Source organism: Epinephelus lanceolatus, chromosome 10 (genome assembly GCF_041903045.1).
Source record: "Epinephelus lanceolatus isolate andai-2023 chromosome 10, ASM4190304v1, whole genome shotgun sequence".
NCBI classification, from domain to species: domain Eukaryota; kingdom Metazoa; phylum Chordata; class Actinopteri; order Perciformes; family Serranidae; genus Epinephelus; species Epinephelus lanceolatus.
In genome coordinates, this window is record NC_135743.1 from 28,041,960 (window position 1) to 28,057,011 (window position 15,052).

A 15,052-nucleotide genomic window follows, 5' to 3' on the forward strand; every position below is an offset into this window, starting at 1 on the left:
TCTTTACACCCTAACCCCCCTCACCTGTCAAAACACGTCTTTTCTCTTTCTATTATCTTTTATTCTCCCTCTCCTGCTGGTTCTCTTTCTACTTCCTCTTCTTCTCTCCTCTCTGCTCAGGGGAGCCATTAACTGAACTGGTCACAAAGGCCCTTTAAGAAGGAGAACACTGATAAACATCCTATTTCTATTTCGAGGTTAGCAACAACAGCTGATTGGTTATATACAAGCTGAACATGAATGCGTTTTTGATCACTGGCCAAATTGGACCAATAATTTACTCCACTTAAAAGAGCTTCCATAAAATATAACTATGTCGGGCTGAGCCTATGACAGGCAATGCGTCTTGTTGGTTAAGTCTTTTAAGCCAAATGTCTTTGTTATAGTAAGTTCAAATTCATTCTGTGACCTTTGCTGCATGAGTTGTCGCACCGCCTCCCCCTCGCCTCTGCTGTCACTCACCGCTGTGTTCACTCTAATGAAGCAGAAAAGTCAGAAGCTTTACAATACACCAGACAGAAACTGCTGGAGTTAAACTCAGTCTGGATCCCAGCAGCTGATAGACAGTGAATAATGGGGACTGGCGTACCGACACACACACATGGACACACACACACAAAATCTAACCTCCCTGTCACAACAGAGCCGGCACAGAACAGAGGGAGAATCTCGAGTTACGGGGTCACTCTGTCTCATTTGTCTCTCTTTCGTTCTCTCCATCACTTGCTCGTTTCAAAGCCTTTCAGTCTGTACATCATTACATCTTTTTTTCTCCCCCTCCCTCTCTGAAAAAATACATCGATAATGACACCTGTACAATAATCCTTTTTGTTTTCATTCCAATGTTCCAGCACACCAGAGATCTGAAGTGTGGCTTTCATGCTGTGTTCTTTCCACAGCCTCTGCCAGTCAGCCAACTTTTTGGCTGTGTTCCTTTTGGCAACAGAATCAGATGTGTTTACCTCATACCCAGCCGGGGCAGGGTTTCCCAAAGGGATGATAACACCAGGAAACACTCCTGTGCTGATGTGAATCACTAAACAAAAGGTGATATGAACACTGTGTTCCCATTGAGAGGCTGAACAGGACCACATTACTAAACTTAGCGGCTAATGGGTACAGAAGTAATTTGGTGTTGGTAGCGATGGGCAGCAATGATTTCAGCTCATTTGCTTTTGAGAAACCGAATGCACAAATAACATTTTAGCATTGATTTGCTGTGGGAGAAAGGATGAACAAAAAGACTAAAGATGCATTTGGGAAACCTCAGCCTGATGTATTTTACAAAAAGTCTGTTCAGCACCACGGACAGAGACGGACTAAGTGCCATGCAGAGCCACCTTAGCCGGACAAATAAAGAAATGTTTCTTATAAACATGACAGCACTTGAAAAAGACTTTATAGGTCAAACTGTGAAGGGTGCATGAGAATGCGATATGCTCTCCAGGCCATTCCAACGATCTTTTCTAATGCCTGATCTTGTTTTCCGAGCTGTCTGTCTGTTAATTTAATCTTTGGTCAATGTCACCCAAGGGGACCAATAATGCAACATGGTTCTCTCTGCCTATAATAATACGACATGCCACACAATGTGACGCGTGGTAGATTTTGAGGGTGACATTACAGGTCTCAAACGCACACGCGCTAGACAAAAGACACTCGCACACACATTCCTCATCCCTCTCTCTTTTGATGCAAAATGCCAGCTCCCCTGAACCACGGACACAATTCTCCACGCTCCTTTGGGCTTCTGCTGTCAACTCTCCTGCCAGAGGAGCAAACAGGCAACATCTATCATGACGAGATGACGTAATGTGGTTCGTACCGCAGTAGGAGTTATAATAAGGTCAGCAGCAGTCTGCAAAAAATCAAAATCCCTTTTACTGTAAAATATTTATAAAAGAAATAGAAATACTGCTCTCACTTCCCTCTGACAGTGTTGCATACAATGCATATATCATTCACAGAAAACATCTGTTTGGGTCCCAGAGCAACAAAATATCTTAATGTTCAGAGGAGTGCCAGCTGCCATTGAGGAAAGAGTAACTGGAGTTTCTGCAGGACATTTTAATATACTGATCACAAGCCCAGAGGGTGACGTAATGTGTTTCTTGTAATAGCAGTTAATGTCATCATGCTAGACCTACTTTCAATATTGCTTGCTATATTTTTTTTGCAGAGCAACAGTGCCACTATGTGGGCATTTAAGAATATAGCAGGTTACATAAGATTCCAAAGGCCATACATTACATCATATGTCTGTATGTCTCTTCATCCTCAGTGTAAATAAGCCCTATTTGTGCATGTTATGGAAATGATTTATGGGAGAAGGTAATACAGACAGACAGAGATTACAAGGCAAGGTAGCACTTGTAATAATGTGACCTTCTTGTGAGAGGTGTCCTTAAACCTTTGAAACCTGGAGCGACATCACATTTCTTATGCTGCTTTCAGATGCCTTTCGCAAGTATTTAAACCTTTGAACCCTGAGCAAATTGGTACAATTTATTCTAAAAACATGGGGGGAAAAGGCAATGAGCAACTTGCTAAGAAATGTTCCACAAATTGCAAAAAAAATAATAGATGTAGAAAATGATTTTTAAAAAAGCTAAGGGAAAACATTTTATATTTAAAATAATGTTACAGAATTATTTTATGTTATTTTTTAAGCTTTTTTTCAAGGTCATTTCCTTCTTTGTTTTTAGTTTCTTTTTTTCTTTTTCTTTTTTAAAATTTTCTTATTTCTTATTTTCAATCTTCTCTTTTTTACTAATATATTGCTAATTTTGGGGGGGTAATTTCTTCTTCCATTGCTCTCTGCTTTCTTCCCATGCTTTTGAAAGGAACCAAGAAAATTTGCACAGGATTTAAAGGGTTAAACCAGGCACTCATCTTCTTTATTGCACGAGCACATGCAACCAGACAGTAAGCGCACACTGTTGTGGGTATTCACTTATTATGGATCTATAAACAGAAACACACATACACGCATACTCTCTCCCACTTTAAGTAGCATATGTTGAAACTAGTAAATGGTGACGATGAATGTCAAGGATAATGAGAATACAATAGTTTTCATTTTTAACCCCTTTTTACTTTGGTAACCCCTTTTTAAAAATGTACTAATGTACCCTTATGTTGGATGAATGCAAAGAGCAGCAGGACGTAATTATTAATACTGTGTAATATTAATATAATTAATTGATTAATAAAAATAAGGCAATAGGCAAGTCAGCTAATTAACTATTAAAAAAGTCATTTTTTTGTTCACAGTGTTATCCAACAAATCTCTCATGTATATCAAACCAAAATCCACAATTATAGGAGCTACAGTGCTCCAAAGCCACAGCCCCATTGTTCTTGCCTGGCCTGTTTGGAATTAGCAGGTATAAACATACTCCACTCTCTTCCATACCATCCTACTGTAGTTGTGTCTGCATTACCGTTATCAGAGATGCCAAGGGTCATGCTTTGTCCACTCCTCTTCTTCCTGAGGGTCATGAGTCTGGCCTGAGAGATCTCTCTGACGATGGAGGACAGGTGATCCTTGTTGCTGCCGCTGTGGGCTGGAGGAGAGGCCTTGGAGTCTCCACCTCCGCTATCACTGCATCGGACCATGGACTTACTCTGAAGGAAATACAAGTCTGGTTTAGTTGAGAAAAAACATGAACAACAATAAAGGTAGAGTTGTATGAAAAAGTTTGGGCACCCCTGGTCAAAATGTGGTTTATTGTGAAAAGCTAAGCAAGTAAAAGGTGACCTGATTTCCAAAGGGCATAATGTTGATGACACATTTTTTTAATATTTAAAGCAAAACTACTTTTTTTTTTATTTCATTTTTCTTTTATTTTCTTTTACAGTTTCAAAATAACAAAAAAGGAAACGAGCCTGAAGCAAAAGTTTAGGCACCCTGCATGGTCAGTATTTAGTAGCACCCCCTTTGGCAAGAATCACAGCTTCTAAACGCATTTTGCATCCAGCTAAGAGTCTTTCAGTTCTTGTTTTGGGGATTTTCACCCATTCTTCCTGCAAAAGTCTTCTAGCTCTGTGAGATCCTTGGATGTCTTGCATGCACTGCTCTTTTGAGGTCTATCCACAGATTTTTAATGATATTTAGGTCGGGGGGCTGTGAGAGCCATGGCAAAACCTTCAGCTTGCACCTATTAAGAAAGTACGTTGTGGATTTTGAGATGTGTTGAGGATTAGAAGACACCCTCTCTTCATCTTCAGCTTTTTTAAAGATGGTGTGACGCTTCCTGTTAACTGACATTTGTCAATTACATTACAAACTGGGGAAACGGCTATCTGAAAACACTTTGCTATCTTCTTATAGTCTTGTCCTCCTTCGTGGACATCAATTATTTTAGTTTTCAGAGTGCTAGGCAACTGTCTGGATGAGCCCATGGCTGCTGTTGTTGGGACAAGGTATCAGGAGTCAGAGTATGTTAAAGCTTTGAAATTTGCATCACGTGGCCTTTCCTAACAATGACTGTATACAAGCCATAGTCCTTAAAATCTAATTATGGTCTGAGAGCCTGGTATAAGTTGTCTAAAAGCCCAAATGTCATGGGGTGCCCAAACTTTCCTTTAATTCATTCTAAAATTGTACAAAACAAAAAATAATACATTAATTTTGCTTAAAATGTTGAAAACCATGTTTCATCCTCAACTTCATGCCCTTTTGGAGATCAGTTCATCTTCTACTCACATAATTATTCACAGTAAAATAAATTTTGACCATGGGTGCCCAAACTTTTGCATGCCACTGTATATGCAGTTTTGGAATATAACAAAATGTACGTAACTATCTGCTTCTCTATAACTAAGTTTATCACCTGGCATGGATGCTTTTACTTTACAAGTGTATTGTACTAGTAGTATTGTAAGGACTGGAGAAATAAGAACTGTGCCGTCTCAGTATTCAAACAGAGCAAAATAATATACTCTGGAACTAGGCTGAGTTTTGACCCTCATTAAATGAACTAATAGCCACTAAATCATAAAAGAAAATCAAACACTTCCTCTTTTCTGTGTACGTTCATGAGGTGCTAATTATTTTCATGCAAGTAAAAAGTTTAATTAAGCAATGTATATGTGCAAGCTATTAAAATGTTGAATTTGTTGTTCTTGATTTGACACAAAACTAAACTCATTAAAGTAATTAATGCAAAAGGCACACGTGATTCTTACATTTCCATTTTGCTTGGAGAATCTGTAGATAGGCGGTAGAGAGTAAGCTTTCATTCTGTAAACAAAACAGACCAAAAAACAATCTTATTAACATACATCATATTAAGTGCTTTTCTTAAAACACTGATTTATGTACAAAGACATCTCAAATCAATCATGTAATTGTGTAAACTACAACTGAACTAAAGTTTATCTGAAAATAAAAAATTGGATGGTTGAACACTGGACTGTTTGATATTAGTTTAATGTGTTTAAGACACTGTAGCTTTGTGTATGTGCATGTGAAATGGTTAATATACATTTTTTTTTACATTACAATAAGAAAGGCAACACTCATTCACATGCAGCAAGTTATCCATCCTTAAAATAATATTGGCACTAAGATTATTAGGTTCCAAGAGAAAGCAGAATTTAGCCCTGGAGGAGTAATTAGTTTTCACACTGGAACACAGACAAACACAAACTAAACGGTCTCCAAGAACCAACACTGGTAGCCATAGTATTGTAGTTTTAACTTTCCCCATCTCCTTACAAAGGACCCATGAATCTACATGCTGATGGGTGGTAATAATGTGTATTATTGGTCAATGTTGTTTACATTAATAAGTTAAGATAGCTTGCTCAATATAAAGCCACTGATTAAGGAATTTTTATATTCAAAGATGTTGTTAAAGTGAGTTTAAGCTTTTTCTTTATAGGCAAATGACACAAAATTGCAGTTGTGACTGACAACATGTTACTGTAGTGCAGTGGTTCCCAACAGGTCCAGCCACGGGGTCCAGATTTCTCCTTAGTCATTAGGTCAAGGTTCACACAGTTTAATATGTTTGGGGTCATACTTGTGTTTGGCCATGTTGTCAAAACTAGTTTGCTGTCTCTATCAAGCAGCTGTCCGTTAGTCACTCACTCTACAGCAGGAAACAGCACTTCAAAATAAAAGCTCTGTGCTGGAAATTCACTATGCTTAAAAATAAAATGTGCTTTTAACAACCTTGCGATCCATTCAGAATGGACCCGCGGTCCCACCAGTTGGGGACCACTACTCTAGTGTATTTTCTATAGTGCTTACCCATTGACCCTCCTTGTCCCTCTGGGTTTAGTAAAGAGAAGATCACTGTACGGCAGCTTCTTAAACCTTTCTCTTCCCACAGCCACGTACAGCTGACCACTTTCCAGCTGATTCCCGTCAGTCACCTGGTGGCCTTCATAGGTGTAGAGACTGGAAAACACACACAAAGTCAAAAGCTTTAAGGTTTCCATAATGTGTTTGTACCAGTTGGTCAAATCAAGACACACTTGAGTTGCCAAATATCCTCTCATAATCACCATGTGGTCATTAATTAGGATAGTCAAAGCATTGACAAGCACATACTGTTTTCATGTGTCAACATACTGTGTTCATATACCACAGCAAAGATATTAAAAAGCATCCATGCTAACGTTAATGACTTTTTCAGTATGCATATTTACAAAGAAAAGTGAAACTGCTGTTATGTAGTGTTCTTGAGTTATCTAGTAAAGGCAGAAATTATATCACAATGTAGGAAGAACGTAGTCCATATGTGAAGTGTGAGCTTTTTTTTTTTTTTTTAGCCGTACCTTCTGGCACCCCCAAGGACTCTCATACCCATCTTCTCTGTGATCATCTCTAGTATTCTGTCAAACTGTCCGAGCATCCTCTGGTGGATCAACAGCCTCATGGCAGGGTTCAAGACATCCCCATTTGCTACCACGCTTAGTAGATAAAACACACTTGGTTACAGCAAACACTGACACAGACTTGTCAGGAATTCCCTCTGAGTTCAGTAAGTTAAAAGTATCCATTTAAGTTAAAATGTATCAGGAATCAGCAGTGTATGGCATAAAAAATATAATAATAACTCAATTAAAACTGCATAAAATGGTTCATGTAGACAGGGAATATTGAACTTACAATATTGTACATGGCTCCTTAAGAGGTTTCAGGAATCGAGCTGACACAATGATTCGATTTGGTGGCAGTGGCTTGACCTGGAAAAGAAGGATGAAAAGAGTACAATATGTCAGCTCCTTAAAAATCTTTAAAGGCATACTAAGGATTGTCTGTTACTGTTTGTTAATTCGCTTCCAAGCAGGAGTGAAAGTAAAAGCCAACCCCAGATTGACTGTTGTTTGGCATTCCCCTCGCCTATTTGCAGTTTTTTTTTGCACTGTGTTGCCTGAATGCCTGCTGCTCATGCTCTGGCAGCTGCTCACCATCGTTTTATAAAGCACCTACCTCACCTGAGCACTGTGGGGGTACACACCCTTAAACATCTCCAACACAGAAATTAAGAAAATACAGGCATATTATATCTTTCAAGATTATTTGGCACATGGATGCATCTGATATGGGCATTGAAGATGAAAGAACATGGAATAATGCTTGGCTCATTCACTATATATTAGGGGTGGGAATTTAGGCTAAGTAGGCTACCTAAAGTTTAATTTGTGTTTGTAAAATTAATAATTTATATAATAAGAAATCGATATCAATATTGCCACACAAAAATATTGGGATACTATGATGTGTCGATTCAACTCCTACTATATATGACCAATACTGTGCATATATATAGCTGAAGACTGCTTTGAAAGCTTGTTAGCAGATCAGTGTGTCCAGTTGGGATTTCAGGACAGTGCTGGTTTCCAAGTGGAGACTCAGCACAACAGACCTGTGCAAACTTTAGGGACTTTTGCATTAGGGACCAGCGCTAACACTGGGGTCACTCTTGATATTTTAGTTGTTTAGGACAACATTTAAGCTCCTAAATGTAGCTTCCCATGTCAGGGCAGTCAACAGGGCTACTACTGTTTGTCCTCACCAAGAATGGCAACAGGCTGACGAAGCATAATGTGTTAATTGTAGACAACAATATAAGTATTCATTTTAAAAATCCATCCACTTTTCAAATTCTTTGGGGATTTTTTTTTTCTTGCCTCTGATGCGAGAGATTTTATTACAAGGTACAAAAAAACAAGACTGCCTGACATCAAAACCTTTTACCCCTGATGGCAAAAGAGAAAGAGCTTTTGTACACACTAAAAGAATCTATCTCTCATCTCTGTGACAGCAAAAGAATGAGCCCTCTGTAATCCTTTGAGGTTGTGAGGTTGCAAAGAGCGAGCACTGCAGGTCTCATCCCATAACACCTAACCCACTGTGACTCTAAGACTAAGATCTGGATCCTCAGAGACAGAGAAATAAGGGAGGAGGTGTATTAAAAGTCTTCTGGGGGCATGTGAGTGCACCCTGGCAACAGAGATGTGAAGGGCAGAAGTAGAATTTAAAAAACTTGCTCCATAAAAACAAGGCTTGGGATGCATTCAGAGGTATACCAGTAAGAAGGCGTGAGAACAGGACACATATGCTGACTGCATAAAATACTAGTGTATAATGAAATGTATTTAATATTGCATAACTGCTAAAAAAAGCAATGCTGCTCATTGAAAAGCAATACAACTGCATTTGCATTTTAACCATTACACTTTAAAATGTACTACAAACCACACAGGCTAGTATAAACCATTTAGCTAGTAACCAATGCAAGCTAGGAATAAACAGAAACAGTCAGGGCAAGGCATGACTCACTCTTTGGGGAGCTATTAGAAGCACTAGATCTGGTTTCTATTGACAATAATTTTTATAAGCACATGACCTTTGATTGCACAGCGGGAGAAGTCCTCTTGGCTTATTTTAGTGTGCATGTACACATCACGGTTGGTAAAAAAATAAATAAATAAATAAATAAACATCACTTTGTACTGTAAGCAGGTGCCTTTGAAGGGAAACCATGAGATCAAGGAAACACCTTGTACTTTCAATGCTGCTCATACACTTTGATACATCTCACACCCACTCGATTCAATCCAGAGTGTGCAGCTGCTAATTAATAAGCAAAGACAGCACTAATTTATGATGTAAGGATTGCATGTATCACAAGTTAGGCTACTCCATCTTAACCAAGCAGCAAACTCCATGGCTGAATAAGTGCCAAAAACAGCGCAGTTCTTTGAATGACCACTAGAGGCTGGCTCTAGTGTGAGTCAGTCCCCACAGATGTGTTAAAATGACAACTTTACAGCAGAAATAAACAGCCTGGTACAAAAGACAGTTTTGGTCTCCATAGCTAATTTCTCCATTCGTGACAACTGCACGGGGAGGTTTGAATTTTTATATAGCCCACTTAACCCATTCAAAATTACCGTAAAACTTAAATTAAAAGTGTGGTCCCAATTAAACGCCCAGTCCCTTTTACTAGCCCAGTGTAGCTACACATTTTGACAAATAAATGCTGCAATTAGAAGCCGGATCTTTTTTCCAAGCAGTTCATTTTTATAGAAGTTCTTCGGATGTATAAAACTGGATTATTGACTACAGACTTGAACTAGCTGTTAAGATTGCACATACTAATATAAACATTTAAACTTTTGTCAATATGGAGATGCTACACATTGTTAGCTTGGTTGATTTCATTTTACTGAAACCATGAGCACCAGAGAAGTCCGTAAGTCATTTAGATTTACCAGCACGATGAAAAAACAAGTGGTGACTCCCTTTTTCTGAAGCTGTCATAAAGTCAGAATATGTGTCCATTCCTCGATTACCTGGTAACTTATTTATATTCTTTTAGTCGTTAAGGGTACACCAATCAAATTAATCAAAAGTGTATTTTTAATGAAAATTCATCCAAGTTATGAATATTGTTTCAACAGGATAAAGTGGTGTTGCGTAGGTATGCCGGGTGCCGTTATCGTTGGGTGCCGAGAAAATCTTACTATAACACAAAGTTGTGTGTTACGTTAATACGTTATTCGTAGCCTCATTTTTGTACGAGCAATATTCATACTGGCTCAAATAAACAATGTGATCGCTTTTCCCATCTTTGCTGAGGAACAGTTCTGTGTCAAAGGAACTGAAGGCCTGTCCCCAATATAAGCCTGTGGAGTTCGTGATTTAAGCAAATGATAGCTTGGGCTTTTAATTGAAGTTGGCTATGTCTTTTATTTTTGTACAGTCTATGATCTTGACTGGTGATTGGTCATTGCACTTAAACACTACATATGTCTACCAACATTACTGTAACCAGCAGGCCTGAGCACAACTTCAAGTGGTTTCCTATAATTAGCACTTCCTATAATGCTCCAGAATGAGTAAGGACAAGAAACAAACTTGCAAACAATCCAGCCGGCTAAGAGTTCTCATCATTAATCAACACAATCAGGCAGGTTAAGAGGGGTAGTGAGGGGGAAGCAAGGTCCTTGTAAGTTAATTGGCTCTTTTTATGCTCGCCACGTAATCACAGCAGCAACAACAAGCCCTTGAGGTTATCTGTGATGAATGAGCTTATAGTGGGGCGATAAAACGAAATCAAGAGAGCAGTTCCTGATTCACTTTGTATGATTAACATGTTACAGTGGATAGAGGCAGGGCACACACAGTTAATGCTGTGTGCGGCCAGAGACAAAGGTCAAAGTCAAAGAATAAAATTGGCTGCACATTTGTAAAGCAGATGATCCTGACAAAGACCTTGTGTTTAAACATGCATTGTTTTCTCTGGCTAAAATCAGCATGTCAAACCTTTGCACCTGTTTTTTGTTTTTCCATTTTGTCCCCAAAACATGAATGGAGTTCATTCGGTTTAGTAATGGTTGCCAGTACAGATATCTGTGCTTTCACAAGGAAAAAGAAATACTATGAAAAAAAAGTAACTCTACTTTGGAAAGAGGACCTGCAGTTGACTTTCAAAAAAGAAACAATACACCCTGGATCAGGGCTTTAAGCTGCTCTTGTTTTGGCTGTGACTTCATAGCTGGTGATTAAAGATGCATTGAAAGAAGGGATGATTATGATCCATAAATCAATAATGCATGGCCATTGAGACAACAACAAAGTGATTCTTCACAGAGAACAATAGAGGGGAATGCTAAACATAACACCTTGCTTAAATGATCTTTCTAAAACCTTTACACTGTGGGTGGGGGCAGGAGTGCACAGGCGAATCCTCATGTATCTTGCAGTTAGTGGCAGTTTCAAATGTTAAGAAGTTGGATTAAGTGAGGATATTGTGACTGAAACCCCAGCCTGTGAAGGGTTTTATTAATCTCTGAAAGAACATATGATGTAATGCAATAACAGAAAAGCAATTTGAACAGTGTGCCTAATGAAGGTATTCAATCTCATGTGGCTACTAAACCTCAACTGAGCTGGATGTTAACACCAAAGAAACACGTTCAGTGTGATCTGAGTTTTTGTGTCCAGGATTCCGGTCAAGCGTGTACTGGCTTAAAAATGTTGTCCGGTCTATAGTGAGTGAGTGAGGGACTGACAAACTCAGTCATGTGAGGCTAACAGTGGTTTTAACTGCTAAAACTAAAAGAACCAGGAGGTGGAGTGGAACCTGAGGATCTTTACCCGCAAGATGTGGGGAGGCACCACACCCCGAGATTGTCTGGGTTATTGACAAGATGATGTGAAGTATGATAAAAGGTGTCAACTCTGCAGATTGTGATTATATGAAATGCATATATAAAAATTATACAGATTAGAAATTTCAGGCATTAAAACTAGGCATGACTTTCTGTTACTACACTTCTCTTTTATTACACTTGGATCTTGGATCTGGATGAATTCATCTGTTTAAAGCTAAAGTCAAGTTTTATAGCAAATGCAGCTACTACACTTCTTAATTTAAAGTACTATTAATATGTATACTAATAGCCTGCTAATATTTTGTTAAACATAGTTTTCCTACATAAAAGTTAAATGAAACTCTGAAAACATCTACTCTTTCTCCCTCAATGGAAAATTCTAGATTTGGCCTCTGCTTCACCCACCACCGCCGCTTGATGTAGGTTTTGCTTATGCTTTCCTCAGCACCGCCCATGCTAGGTTGACCAGTAAAAGACCAGTGCGCATCATGATGGCTAGCGTTAGTGTAAGTGGAAACATCGGAGAGATTTAGCCATACTCAGCCTCATTCAGACCCAGACTCAGCTGAGGAGTGTCTTGTGCACCAAAATCAGCGACTAGCACACATATCAGAATGCTAAGTGTTGTTAGCATCTTTTGTTTATGTTGTTTGTTAGCTTGTAGGTTAAATGGCAGTGGCTGAAACAGTGTTAGTGGTTGTGAAACATACAATAATATCTACTACGATGGAGTTATGGGTAGAGAGTGGAAGGAAGCTTCAGGTTCCACCACGTTTGCTGTCAAAACGTTCACTATGCTAACTCTGCTCTCTGTAGCCTACTGACAAGTCCATTCTGCGCTGCAGGTTTCAGGTCTTTCAAGTCTTTTCCACAGTCAATATGTGTTTCCCGTATTGGACTACAACTGGCTTACATGGCCCGGTGTACAACTGAATCGCAATTTTTTTTCTTCAGTAGAGAAATGTAAAAACACCTCTCTAGTGAAAACTTCACAGAAATATGAGTCAGTATAGTCAAGTTTAGACACTTTAGGGGACATAAACATAAGAAAAAGAGATGAGATGAGATAAGCTGAGGGGGAACTTTAAGACATACCTCTCTTGACTGACTTGACACTTGGGCTGCAACGATTAGTCGACTAATCGATGACTAATCGACTATTAAAATAATCTGTGACTATTTTAGTAGTCGACTAATCGGTTTGAGTCATTTTTCATAGAAAATACTATAAAAGTACCCCAAAATATTCTTATTGCAGCTTCTTATGTTCAGATATTGGCAGCTTTACACACCATGACAGTGAACTAAAACCCTTTGGCGTGAGTTCGAAACAAGACATTAGATGACATAATTTTGGGGTTTGGGAGAGACAGACCAACATTGTTCAACATTTTAACACATTTTTCAATATAATGGATAGTCGACTAACTGAAGAAATAATCGACAGATTAGTCATCAATGAAAATAATCATTAGTTGCAGCCCTACTTGACTCATGAATGAGTTTCTGATTAAACAAAAGATGGCATGCTTACATTTGCAGCACTTTTGCCTTACCTGCGCTGGAAGAGTCTGCATCATCCTCTTCCTTCTGGAGCCAATATGTAGGTAACTACAGACAAAACATACAGTTGGAGTTAGCCTTGGTTAATCATACACAACACTCAAATATTACAATATTCCATTAGGGATGTGAATGTGGTGACATGTTAAGTTATAGTATAAGATACCCATTTTCTTGGGTTTTTGTGGCTGCTAGTTGTGCTGCCATAAAACAGTCAAAGCTGAGTATGTAGAGTGGAGCTCCTCATTAAGCATAATAAGCACACACATATTTACTCTAACTAAATGGTTTGTAAGTGAATCATTCATGTATTTAACATCTCTAATTTGCCTCCCAGTTCCTCTGGGTATTGAAGCAGCAATATGGTATGCAGAAGAAAGGGATAACATGGAAGTGCATTTTATATTTTATCAGCTCTGCAGCAGATGATACTGTATCTACAGCGCCCACATCTTCCCCCTTGCAACTTAAAAATACCTATGTCAGAGATCACTGTGACAGTAAACAAACTCCACGGCCCCAGAATACCTCCCCACTTAACTCCTTCTCCACCACATTCTATGAATAACTTGCTGCACAAATCTCATTATCTGCAGTATAAGTCCACTTATTTTTAGGCCGGAGCAGAGATCACACTTAACCTACAGTGCTGATCTCATCTGCCTCATGCTGGGATTCAACACTGGTGCAAAACTGCTGAGTCAGATAAACTTTTAAAGTCAACAGGTGTGATGCTCAGTGAGTTCATAAATGTGTGGATAATGGCTGATCGACAACACTGGACCCAGTTAGTGTGTGCAGTGTTTTTCAGCTGAGATTATTGACAGTAATTACAACTGACCGGCATGCCTTCCTGCAGGTATTACCGTATTGTGGGTTAAACCTGACCAACCATAATTGTATGCATGTAAAACGGTAGTATTTATGTCTGCATTAAGTATTATTTAGGCTTAGTCACTGAGAAAACAATTAGAAAGTAGTTATTTTTAATGTCATTCTTACTCCAGCCTTTTGAATCTCTCCCTCCCAGCAGCGACGTACTGCTCCCCGCTCTGCAGGCTGTCCAAGCAGTCCACCTTGTGTCCTCCCCTCGGTGTGTAGATGTTTCTCACCGCTCCAAACGGGGCTTGTATCCCGCCGGTCACCTCTCTCAGCAAAGTCTCAAAGCTGGACACCCTCTTTTGGTTTATCACAATCCGTCGTGCCTCGTAGTAAGGGTCGCCGTTTCGGTACATGAAAATGCTCTTCACTACGGGCTGTGCCAGAAAGTTTGGCTTCTCCGAGCTCATCGTTGCGCGTAAAAGCAGGCTGGCGCGCGGCGGAGAAGAGATCTATGTTATAATAAACGTCCAACAGGTTGATCCCACTTGCGAGACAAAAGCTTACAGGCCATTATAATTACATTAGAGCTGCTCCATCCTAGCCAAATGTTTAGGGTTGAGTGGGGCTGATCACGGCACGCAGATCTTCGAGGAGGACAGCAGTTTGGGCACGGAGGCGTTCAGGGTCAACGGCTACTCGCAAAGTTGGAGAAGTTGCTGAATCAAAATATGAGCACGTGCATTAAGCTGTAAGAATCTCAATTCGCTATAGAGGAAACGTCGCAGAGTTGTCCGCCCCGTGTGCACCGCTACGCAGCAAGTGATGGTGAAAGAGCCAAACGGGTCTCTGTAGATTCCCCACGATGAAGGCTGGGTATCACGGGAGCTCATGTGTTGGGATGTATCTATGGGAACACGTCACAGTTCTCTCACCGATTACCAAGAACCTCACACAGCCGCGTCAACAGGTAGTCATCATTAACTCATGAGAAACAATACGCATATTTCATTAAAAACATGTAAAGTAG

At 39.4% G+C, this 15,052-nt stretch overlaps 1 protein-coding gene across 1 annotated transcript in view; it reads right to left on the reverse strand.

Moving 5' to 3' along the window:
* Positions 1–14,831, reverse strand: part of LOC117265531 (uncharacterized) — a 31,387-nt gene extending 16,556 nt beyond the window's left edge. The window contains exons 1-7 of the mRNA XM_033640067.2: positions 14,206–14,831; positions 13,197–13,251; positions 7,124–7,200; positions 6,790–6,924; positions 6,260–6,409; positions 5,191–5,245; positions 3,444–3,627 (exon numbers count right to left, since the gene is read on the reverse strand). Of these exons, the coding sequence (XP_033495958.2) occupies positions 3,444–3,627; positions 5,191–5,245; positions 6,260–6,409; positions 6,790–6,924; positions 7,124–7,200; positions 13,197–13,251; positions 14,206–14,492 (943 nt within the window). The 5' untranslated portion in view covers positions 14,493–14,831. The remainder of the gene's footprint in view (positions 1–3,443; positions 3,628–5,190; positions 5,246–6,259; positions 6,410–6,789; positions 6,925–7,123; positions 7,201–13,196; positions 13,252–14,205) is intronic.
* Between the last annotated feature and the right edge of the window lie 221 nt (positions 14,832–15,052).